The sequence below is a fragment of the Dendrobium catenatum genome, unplaced genomic scaffold, assembly GCF_001605985.2.
Source record: "Dendrobium catenatum unplaced genomic scaffold, ASM160598v2 fragScaff_scaffold_106, whole genome shotgun sequence".
Lineage (NCBI taxonomy): Eukaryota > Viridiplantae > Streptophyta > Magnoliopsida > Asparagales > Orchidaceae > Dendrobium > Dendrobium catenatum.
Genome location: NW_021318568.1, coordinates 32,225 through 44,498, shown reverse-complemented (window position 1 = coordinate 44,498; position 12,274 = coordinate 32,225). Strand labels below are relative to the sequence as shown.

General features: G+C 35.3%; 1 protein-coding gene across 1 annotated transcript; it reads right to left on the bottom strand.

The window, feature by feature from the left end:
• Nucleotides 1-9,457: 9,457 nt before the first annotated feature.
• Nucleotides 9,458-10,871, bottom strand: LOC110106810. Its single transcript, XM_020836830.1, has 2 exons — nt 9,943-10,871; nt 9,458-9,626 (listed from the first exon to the last, which is right to left on the bottom strand). The coding sequence occupies exons 1-2, from the start codon at nt 10,869-10,871 to the stop codon at nt 9,458-9,460; spliced, it is 1,098 nt and encodes a 365-aa protein (XP_020692489.1).
• Nucleotides 10,872-12,274: the final 1,403 nt, after the last annotated feature.

Genomic DNA, 12,274 nt, shown 5'->3' with positions numbered 1-12,274 from the left:
GTCATGTCTAATTGATGTAATTTGCATCTAACAAAGGTTAATACCTTGTTGCTAGATCCTCTAAATTATACTAGAGAGGTTCCCATTTTAGTAGGTCTATCATAAATGATCTAAGCCCAATTGGCCCTTGATTTTTCCAATTTGTCCACTTTTTATCTAATTTGACCAATTTCAACCTCTTATTTTGTAGCTAAACTAAGTAACTAATATAAGGTTAATGCCGAGTTAAGGGGAGTTGAAATAATCCATTAAACTCTACATTCCTTTTGATCAACTTCTTTGAACTTCAAGGAGTTCTCCAAACCCATCAGTAGTAGCTCAAGCCTTTTGTTGAGGCATAACCATCAAGAAGGACAGAGCCAAGTTGAAGCTTTGGTTCTTTCAACCAATCCAGACCACTTCAAGCTAATTCCAAAGAGCATTTTTCTTCAACCATCTTGACAAAAGGCGTGGGATCAATTTTAACTAGATTTGCCCACTATTTAAGTTTTTTGACAAATGGAAGATCAAACTTAGGTAATGCAATGATGGGGAGGTTGATGATAAGCCCTCTTTTAAATTCGCTCTCATTGAGTAATCCTTTAGGCCCTAAAGTTGCACCAATTTTGATCAGTCGATTTGGAGTTGTGATTATTGAGCAATCAATTTGTACTTTAATTTAAAATGCTTGGAGATATGTTAGCACGATGACCAGTTACTATTTAATTATGAAGCAACAATTCAAATCAAATTGGATTTGGATCTCGTTCATCCATAAAACCTATTTAAAGTAATTTTTAATAATTTTCTCATGATTTTTGGTCAAAAAAATCTCCCCATCCAAATTAAAAAAAAAATAAACATGCGTGCTTCATTGGATTTCCTTTGTAGAAAAAAGGATATTTATAAATTTTATTATATATTTTAATTTTAAATTAAAACCCTCATTTTTTTTTGGGAACCCACATATGAGCTATAATTAAAACCAAAATAAAATCATAATAAGCCAATGATATATACTAAAAATTCAATATGAAAAATAGTAAAGAAAAAAATATAAAGGAGATGAGAAATCGTGGAAGAAACAACAAACCTCCACCAATGAAACTCCATCAACAAGAATGATAAGCAACCAAAATTGAATCCAAAATCCAAATTGAGACCAAAACCTACAGGTTAAATAAAAAACCCCAAACAAAAATAAAAAAGCACAACATCAAGAAAGGCGCAAAAGTACCCCTAAAATAGGAGCAAAATAGCCACAGAATCAATAAACAAACAACATAACACCAAATAATAGGGCAGTAGAAACAACCAAGCATAACACCAAAAATGCCATGATCGTACACCAAAAAGACTGGAAAACAAAATCTCACCAATAACCAGCATAAAATACACAAACCTTTAAACAAGGAGGAGCTATAAAGCCCAAAACTAGAACAAAACTCCATCAGCAACCAAAAGCCCCAGGAAAAGGGACCAAATCGACCCACCCATTGGCCCCCTCAACACAAATAACTCAAGTAAACTAGAGACAACCCTATTTGAAATAACTAAACAACACAACCCGAAACTAGCAAGCTACCCAAAAAGCAATAAAGCCCAAACCTAGCAAGAATAACAACCAGACCTAGTCAATAGTAGTATAATTACAAGGAGCTTTCGATCTAGCAAATCTTCCTTTAGATTACATGAAATTATGTAACATGCTATATTTTTTTTTCCTCTTTTTTTTTTCTCACCAGTAATCGTGGAGAAACAATCATTAGAAACTTTTGCAACATTCAAATCAAACACATTCTGCTTATCATTGAAAGAACTATCATTAATAGTAGAATTAAACTCCCCATCCTCCCATTTAGAACCAGCTTGAGCAGAGGGGTTGAACATGTCAGAATGATTAATAGGATTATCAATAGAATACAAATCCAATTGATACTTCCATGCACCCTATTTTAATGGCACATCATCATAAATAAGGGAACAAGATATGAAAATTATAGATACCTTATTAGAAACATCCAAACTGATATGAGGAAGCACAAACACATCCACATGGTCAGAAAGTTTATAAAATTGGGTATCCTTTTCAAGATAATTATTCACGCATTGTCTAAAATAGAGATTACATTCAGCAAGTTATTACCGACCCCACAATCTATATGATCCATATCAGGAGAAAGAGGGAATTGGTTACCATTAATATAAGCATCAAGAATTAAAATAGGATTCACAACCACCACATTACTAGTGCTTATGATTTCCTCAACAACATAAGTATTAGCAAAATAGGTGGTATGATTAGGAGGGATTAACAAGATATTTTCCTTAGCAACAGTAGGAACTGATTGAGGATTAACCATTGTATCCTTTTATAAGTGAGCGAAAGGATACAACAAGCTTTGTTTTTTGACCTAAAGATTTGTAAAGCTTACAAAATGGAGAGAACTTCTCCATCTCAACATGTTTAAGATACCCAATTTTTTTAGGACAAAGCAAAATGGTATCAGGATATCATTTAGAAATATCTAATTCCATCAAAATATGAGCAACAGAGTGTCTAGACCCATTTGAAGTAGCATTATCAGTTCTTAGAGAATGACCAATTAACGATCCCAATATGTGTCATATATGAGCAGAGAACAAATGTGGCCAGAGATTAGGGAAAGAAATCCAAATAAGGATGATGGGGGATTCAACATAAATGTCAAAAAATGACAATCATTTAATCAATTTCATAAAATAGTTATTAACAAAGTAAGAATGATGGGAAAAAACTCTTATATATTTCATATAATTTATGAAATTGATCAACAAATGCCTTGGATTTAGGAGAGTAACTGATAACTTGCCACTAAGTTTAAGATTATATAAATTTTTTTGAACTAAATCCATATTATGCCTGCAACTAAATTTGCCAATCCAAGCAAATTCAAAAGGGGTATCAAGCGCAAGAACTTTATCTTTAGAAATCCAAAGCGAAGGCAACCCATGGTGGGTTGTATCTTTATGATACACATTACATTGAGTCTTTTATTTTGATTCATGATTTGACTAAGTAGATTTGGGTTGGATTAAATATATAATTATGGCTGAATTCTACTTATGTAGGACATAAGTATTCTCGATGATTTTGCTTTTAATATTCAAAATTCGTAATATGAATTTTTATGATTATTTTTGACAAGTTATTATAATGCTTGTAATCGTACCTATTTGGACTTTCTTCTTTTCATGAAATCTCCTAGTTCAAAAGGTACTTTATAATATATCTTTTCTTTCAACAATAAGGCCATTTGTTTCTTAAGTAGCTAGGTTAGATCCAGAGACCCAAATCTCCTTGCTTGTTGGACGATCCTAATTGAGCATGAGAAATGAGGCATCACAACATCCAAAGGACCAATATATGTGGTTATCTCATCTATTTTATCATTCTTGTTGCTTCACCAACCTCGAGGATAATAACATCCCAATTTCACTTGAACTCACTAAAACCCTCTGATTTTGAAGGTAAATATATTTTTGTACTTTATGTCAAATACTAGTATAATATATTTAAATATATTTAAAGTATAAATAATCCTTTGATTTTTAGCTCTACTCCCCTCACTATACTAAATCATACAATAATAAACATACCAGATGGAAATAAAAAAAAAATTAAGTCTTTAAAAGGAAATCATCTCCTTACACAAAAGATCACTACTCGTAACATTGCCGTTGAATCAAAACTTGAATTCGTTTCCTCTCACCGGGGTGGTGATCTTAAGCAGGTCGCTTTAGGGAAGGGGGGCGACTCACTGACTCCGACAGCAAGACCGTGTGCCATGTTCGGTAGCTGTTGGGTGAAAAAGGAAGATGGAGAAATGGCCCCACTTTGAGATCATACCATTATTCCTCCACCTCATTCCAGTCTTTTATTTTTATTTTTATTTTTTTATTTTATTTTTTGAACTTAAAAGTTAAGAAGCCTAACCGCTTTGTAAATTTTTTTTTTGGACATTTAGGTCATTTAAGATAAACTTACACACATAACGCATACAGAAAGACTCGAACCCAAGACCTCTTAGTTGGAAGCTTAAGCTCTCAACCAACAGATTAAGATGAGTTGTGTGCTTTGTAATATCCCACACAAGATTTTCTTAACTAACAATGATCACAGGATTTGCCACTCGATCCTCTAAGATTATTTTTTTAGAAGAAAGCTACGCTGCTCATTTTGATCTGTAGTTTAGAGTTTTAGTTATTAATTAAGAGGTCTTGTGTTCAAATCTTCTATATGGAATTTGTGTATGAATTTACCTTAATTAGCTTAAATGTCCCTAAAGAAAAAAAAAAGATGAGGCTCATGCAAATATTTTTTATCTGGGAGTCATGCATATAAAAATTTTCGAGGTGCATGGTTTAAAGATGTTTCTTATTTAAAAATTATGCTTTCATTACATCAAGGTAGGGTTGTAAATGAGTCAAGTCGAGTACATGCATAATCAAGCTACATTTGTTTAGCTCTCATTTAGCTCGAGCTCATTTACTATGCTCAAGCTCGGCTAGTTAAAAAATTTAGGCTCAAGCTCGGCTCGATTGCTCAAGCTTGTTTGGAAAGCTCGAGCTTGGCTTGATTGTTGAAATTGATTTCTTAATTTTAAATTAAAATTTCAATTTTATTTTAATATAGAATTAATTTTAAAACGTTAAAATATATTATATAATATTAATTTAAATTGATTTTTAAATATATTTTAAGTTAATCGAGTGGCTCAACGAGCTTCAAAGTTGAGACAGACTGAGCTAGTGCTGGAGCTCGTTTAACATATGTGATCGAGTATAGGCTCGAGCTCAAACGCGTCACTTGATAAGTTCGATTTATGATATCGTTAATGAGTCAAGCTCCAGCCAGTTCAGGGCTCACTTACACCTCTAGATCGAGGATTGTAAATAAAGATTTATTATTGTTTTTTATTTCCATTCATGCGTTAGATCTTTGTTCAGTGCATATTGGCCTATTTGGAGTTGATGCATGATCTATTATGATTAATTTCATGCGCTAATTATAAAATTTAGTCATAGTGTCATAGGTACGATTGCTTAAAGTAGTCTTCAATTATTAACAATATTGGGGGTTTATTCAATTAATTTTAGAATTTAAAAAGTGATCTCGTACTTGTTGAATGGGTTTTTTAGGTATCAATAGAATTTGATAATATTCATCATTGCTGCTTTGAAATTTTTGGTGCACATACAGTTTAGAGATAATAATTTATATATTAAAAAATGGTAGAAAAATTGATGCAACCCAAGGATCGGCAGTAGCACAAGGATCTCTGGCAGAAGAACTTGAAACCAAAGAAAAGCAAAGAAAACGAAAGGAACAGGGAGAAAACTCTTCCCAGAACAGAGAACTGTATTTTTCTTGTAATATGGTAAAAAGCTCACTTTCTTCTTACACTTGGTCTATAAGTATACCTCTTGTCCTCTGTGTAAAGCTATTTTTCTAATAATAAGCTAACCATCAAAAAGTGAAATAACATTCTACTAACAGAAAATAGTGCTAGAGTAGTGGAGGCAGAGCAAATAACGGAATACTGAGCAAGTAACGGAATGCGTGATTGGGTCTCTTTATGCACTGCATCAAAAATCATAGGATTGGACTTGTTTGTAATGATTTGTTATTTATAAAAGGATTAATATAAGAGAGGTCCACTTTTGTGTATGATAGGGAAACTTTTATTAAGATGACTCTTATTAGAAATTTTAAATAGGTGACATCAAAGGTAGATAGTAATTTATGATGTGTTGGTTATAAGAATGGTAGAAAAGTAAAACGGTACGTTCAATGATGTCTTTGAATAGTGTGTTAATTTTCGGCTAATGTAGTCTGTAGTCGTCGGAAAACCGTTAGAAAATATTACCATTGGAAATATGCCGCGGTTTTCATTTCCTACATGGTTTATTCAGACGGTTTTTAAACTGTCGGAAAATTGAAAAATTGTCGAAAAATTTAGTTAAATAGTTAGAAATTATCAGGGGTAATTGATGATTTTCCTGTAGTGATTGATATACATTGAAGGACATTTTAAAATGAAGTGAAGTTTAACTTATTGACATGCTTAGATTCATAGTAGACTTGTTGTGTTGTACATGGCATGAATATAAAAATAATAGGATATGTTGATTCCTTATATGGCTATTGAACACTGATCATTGAATTTGAATTATATTAATTTTTATGACTTCTATTACTTATATGAAATGATATTACTCATATTGATTGTTACATGATCTTACGATTACATGCTATATTGATATGGATGGAATGATTACATGCATATTATTTTTCACTGTTGTGCATTGATTGCAATTCTAAGTTATGGTAATCTACTGAGCAATTAGCTCACTTTGTGGATTTTAAATATTTTTTGAAATAGGTCAGGATCCAGTAGAGTGAGCCAGATCAGGATTTAAGTTTTTTCTATATTTTTATTTATTCGTTTGTAATCAGATTAAACAAACACTTTTTCCTCTATATATAAATATTGCTAGAGAGCAATATTCCTCACATTCATTACACTAGCATATTTTTAACATGAGAAGCAAGATTTATGACTCGCAAGTCGCAATATAACATTTTTTTTTTAATAATGATAACATAATATAATACAAACTCTAAAAATAAAATGTATTTTCATTGGGAGAAAAAAATAAAAATGAGAGATTTGCATACATACCATACTATACTGTTTTATTTAAATATCTAACACATAAAACCTTAACATTACATGCATACCACCCATATGTCACTTTCATATCAAATATAAGTGATAAAAATGAAATATATGGTTGGTAGGAATAAAATATGAGTAAATATGTAATATTAAAATTTTAAGTATTATATATGTAAATATGATGATATAAAGTGGTATGTATGTAAATCTCCTAAAAGTATATCCCCATCTAACTCATAAATTATAATTTCTATAAAAAAAAATGCCTCCAATAAATAAAAATCAGCCTAAGGCTTCGTTTGGGACGGCTTTTTTTCCGCTTCTTAAAGCAGCTTCCTAGTACAAAAATTTTAATTTTGATACTAAGAAGTTGCTTTAAGAAGCAACACGAAAGCCGTCCCAAACGAAGCCTAAGTAAACGATTCCCAAAATAATCTTATTTATTAAATTAGCATCTGTGTTTTTTGTTCGTATTGAAGCCACAAGAAAAGTGTATACTTTGGCATTATATCAGCCATGCCCTACAATGCAAAAATGTCCAAACTTTATCTTAGAGCTTGATTTAAAACTCGAATAGAAAGGTTGGCTTTTGTGCGCTGAGTTCCTTCCCCCTTTTGTTCTTTTTTCATTAGGCCTAATTGAATGGAGAGATGATGGCGAGGAGGATCTTAACACATGCGGCGGCACAGAAAAGCAATCGAGAGGCAGCCGGCAATTATAAACTAATGTGTCAAGGCATTTTCTCGTTCCCGAATCTAATCATGGCTCCTTAATCCCGGATTAATTTAAATCTCTTCTCCTTCTTGTCTTAATTAATACCACTCTTTTCAATTAACTTTGTCTCCATCTTTATCTATTTTATCACTGGTCATAATTCGACGCACCGTTCAGAACCAAATTCCAAAGCCAGATCCTGGATAAGAAGGTTCTGTCGCGATCCGGCTCGGGCGGGATCCTTCCCCGTCGGGTCTGGTCGTGACAAAGATTTTGTATGTGATTTTAAACATTTCCTGTGACAAGGATGTCATCGACGTAAATTAGAAAATATAGTTGAATATGATTGTGATTAAAGATTAAGAGGGAGGGGTCGGAGCGACTAAACCAGAATCCTCGTGTTTCGGAATCCTCGTGTTTGAAGAAATTTTGTTAGCTTTTGAAACCACTTTCGAGGAGCTTGCTTGAGACCGTATAGAGATTTGTACAGTTTGCAGACGACATTTGGAAGATTGGGGTCGACGAATCCTGTAGGTTGATGCATATAGATATCATCAGAGAGGTCACCGTGCAGAAAAGTGTTGGAGACTTCCAGCTATAGAATTTTCCAATTTCGATTGAGCGCCAGAGCGAGAAGAACACGGATGGTTGGCATTTTGGCGACATGACTGAACGTTTCGGTGTAATTTTCTCCGAATCTTTGATCATATCCCAGTGCAACGAGGCGTGCCTTGTAGCGATCTACTTGACCTGTAGGAAGTAATTTTGTTTTGAAAGTCCACTTACAGCTGAGTATTCGTTTGTTAGGAGGTGCTGGAACAAGGGACCAAGTTCCTTGTGTCTTGAGAGCATTGATCTCAGCTGCCATTGTTGTGCGTCAGTGTTCCATTTTTACAGCCTGGTTGCAGTGGATCGGTGTGGTTGATGGTGTGGACTTGCTGAGAAGAGAGACGATATGTTTAGGCTTGGATATGCCAGATTTCGATCGGTTCCTCATAGGATGAGTAGGGGGAAGGGATGGGGTTGGGTTAATTGGTTGCAGGTGTGTAGTATTGTTGCTGGTAGACGGGATATGAGGCGGTGGATTATGCTGATCAGGGATGTGCTCGGGATTAGTATTTGTGGAGGATGTGGGATTGCTGGAGATCGCCGAGGCGGGGACGAGCAGGGCAGGTGGGATGATTTGCGGGGTGGAATTTGTGTTCGAGTGCACGGAAGTAATAGCAAGATTGAATGGAAATTGTTGTTCGTGAAGACCAAGTGTCTAGATATGTGAGTTTTGTGGGTGACGAGATTGTAACACTTGTAACCTTTGTGGTTAGAAGAGTAGCCCAACAAGACGCAGTCATTAGAATGAGGAGAGAATTTGTTGTGCATGTAACGATGAAGCCATGGATAGCATAGGCATCCAAACGTCCAAAGGTGTGAGTAGTTGGGTACCTTATTGTAGACAATTTGATAGGGAGATTGAAAGTTTTTGGATTTTGACGTAAGGCAGTTAATGAGGTAAATGGCAGTGGATATGGTTTCTACCCATAAATGGAGAGGAAGATTTGAGGCGTGTAGGAGAGTGCGCGTTAGATCAAGAATGTGTCTGTGCTTATGTTCCGCGATCCCGTTCTGTTCTAGTGTGTGAGGACAGCTTTTCTGATGAAGTATACCGTTGTCTTCGAGATAGTCATTGAACACATTACTAGTGAACTCGTCGTCGCCATCAGATTGAAAGATTTTGGGCTTTTTGTTGAATTGTGTATGTAGTAAATTGCATAAAATTTTGAATTTCATTAGCGTTTCCTGTTTAGAATGCATAAAGAAAATCCAAAAAAATTGCGTAAAATCGTCTATAAACAGTAGTACATAATAACGAAAATTGTTTAAAGACTGATTCGGAGCCGGACCCCAAATGTCTGAGTGAATAAGTTCGAACGGGGAGGTGGTGACTGAAGTTCTTTTATTGAATGAAAGCTTGTGGCTCTTGGCCACATTACATGATTTACACATAACAGAGGAAGAAGAAAGTTGAAAATATGGAATGCATTTAGCTAAAGAATTAAGCAGACGTTGATTGGGATGTCCCAATCGGGCATGCCACAACTGAGAGGATGTGGTTCTTGCTTGTAGAGCCATAGCGGAAGTGTCTGGAGACGGTTGTAGATGGTATAGGCCATTACGAAGATGACCACGAAGAAGAAGTCGTTGATCTTGAGAATCCTTAATTTCGAAAGTATTAGCATTGAAAGTAATAGAAACTGAGTTATCTCGAGTTAACTTGGAATTGTGTGTAAGTGCCGGAACATGTAAAAGATTTCATAGACGAAGCTTATGGGGCGTGTCCGGGAGCGGAAGCAAACCTTGACCAGTATTTTGAATGGGTAAAGATGATCCGTTGGCTACGGAGACTGACTCTTGGCCGTAGTATGGGTACGGTTGTTGTATATTTGTGTTGTCCGGTGTCAAGTGGGAGGAAGCGCCGGAGTCAAGTATCCAATCTTAGTTAGGAGAGGATGTTGTTTGAGCGAGCATTTACCTGGAACCGGAGGTGGTGGTCGGTGCGTACTTGAAGTTACACCGGTGCCAACAGTTTATGGCAATGTGTCCAGTCTTGCCACATATTTGGCAAGTTGGGCGCGTTGTCGTGGATGGAACAGTGTTCGATGGAGTCTGGTTTGAAATAGGTGGTCTGGGCGGGCCGTTCTTGTTCTTGAAGGATTGCTTTTGATTTCGATTTCGCGTCTGGTTGCAGGAGGAGGCGTACAATGCGGTAGCTGATTGATCTTTAAGAAGTTCTTGATTTACATGGATTTCTTCGCTACACATAAGCGAGTACAGATTATCTAGATCGGCAGGTAGGGAGGAAGTCCGAAATGCTGCCTTAAAGGAGTTGTAAGGCAACTGAAGTTCGTTGAGGCTGTGAAGAATTATGTCCTCGTGATCGATTTTGGATCCGGATGCGGCAATGGTGTCGACAATGTTCTTTATGTGGGAAAGGTATTGCTGCATAGATAGGTTTTTCATCTGCACATGATGGAGTTCGTTCTTGAGTTGAAGAACACGAGAACGACTCGAAGGCTGCAGGCGATGTTCAAGAATCTTCCAGATTTCTTGAGCGGTGGAGGCGGTAATGACATATGGTAGAATGGATGGTGTGATGGTGGAGAAGAGGGTTGAAATAAGGTTGCTGTCAATGAGATTCCAGGTCGTATGTTCCGCAAAGGTGGCGTCGGACGGCTGTGTGGTAGATCCCGATAGGTGGCCGGCGTACCCATTGGCTGAGAACTGCTGTAGGATTTGAGTTCTCCAAATGGCATACTTTTCAATGGTTAGCTGGTTCGGAATGAGGTTTTTGATGTTGGAGATGAGGAATTTGAGAGTAGCCAGAATGATGATGTCCGGAGTGGTGACGGTGGTAGGAGAAGGGGAGGGAGGAAGGGAAGAAACTAAACCTTGATCTCCCATAGTTGGCTCTAGATACCATGTGAGGAATCCAGCTCGAGCGGAGAAGGACCGTGGCCAGAGGCGGAGCGAACAAGAAGAGATGAAGACGGAGATAATAGAAAGAACAGAGAAAGAAATGTGTGTTCGATATCTTAAACGTACAGGTATATAATGTATATATAGATAGCTATAGGTAAAGAAGTAAATAAGTACATGAATAGTATAAGTGGCGTTCTGATAGTAAGAAGGATCGGTGAAAATGATTGACTAATTTAAGTTAGTTGGAGACATATTATCTTGTACAGGAGGGTAGGCTGGAAGGCTTTCCTTTAAATAAGATTTATGAGGTAATTCTAAGTAATATAAAATGAGAGGAATAAGGAGATTGATTGATATGATATGATACATCGACAAGCAGAAAGTAACGACTTCTTACATGAAAGCCACATGACTTGTTAAATATGATATGATACTAATTCATGACAACATCAATGATATGGATGAGAATGATTTTGTAGGGTTGGCCTACAAGATTTGATAAAAGAAAAACATCAAAGGTAGCCAAATGTTCTATCTTACTTGCATATGCATATTGACATAAGCATATAAGAAAATAGGCATAAATGACATAATATAATAGGATTTGTACACGATACATGATATGAATAATAAAATTGATACAAGGCATATGATATACATGAAATACATAATATACATGTTCCATTACATATGACAGAAATACATGATATAAATATTACATCGAATATAATATAAATACTTGATATGCAAGTATTGATTGAATTTTACAACATGTATAGAACAGATGTTTAACAAAGAGGAGTCCTTGTAATAACCTTCAATAGAGAAGTGTGTGTTTGTTAAAAGTTGAGGTAGGAGTTTAAATATTTTGAAGCTATAGAAGACTTCTAAATATTTAAAATAATAGTAACTAATAATGTATTTACACCATGTAAGTCTATTAATTTCATATGTGACTTTGAAATAAGCTTCTCAATTGCTTAGCCCTTGGACGTATATTATTTATAGTATTAATATACATACTTGACTAAAATTTATAAGCAAGTTGCTAGAAATTATGATATAAGGTATAAACTCTCACTCTTTGTGTGAAAGGGTTTTATAATAAAGAGGACTAGAGACCCAATTCTAAGAAATCAAGAAAGATCTTGGTGTTAATAACACTAGGAATCAAAGTTGATGCATATAATACATTCTAGCCTTATTGGAGATAGTGCACATGCCAATGACATGTGAATTAATCTTGTGGGTGTTAGCCATTGTGTTTACAACAAGCTTCAATTCGTGGGTGATGAGATTTATCAATAATGTCTATTAGCATTATAGGCCACAATCATTGATAAAGTTAGTAGGCGTTGGTGTGGGCGTTAATAATATGCATCATT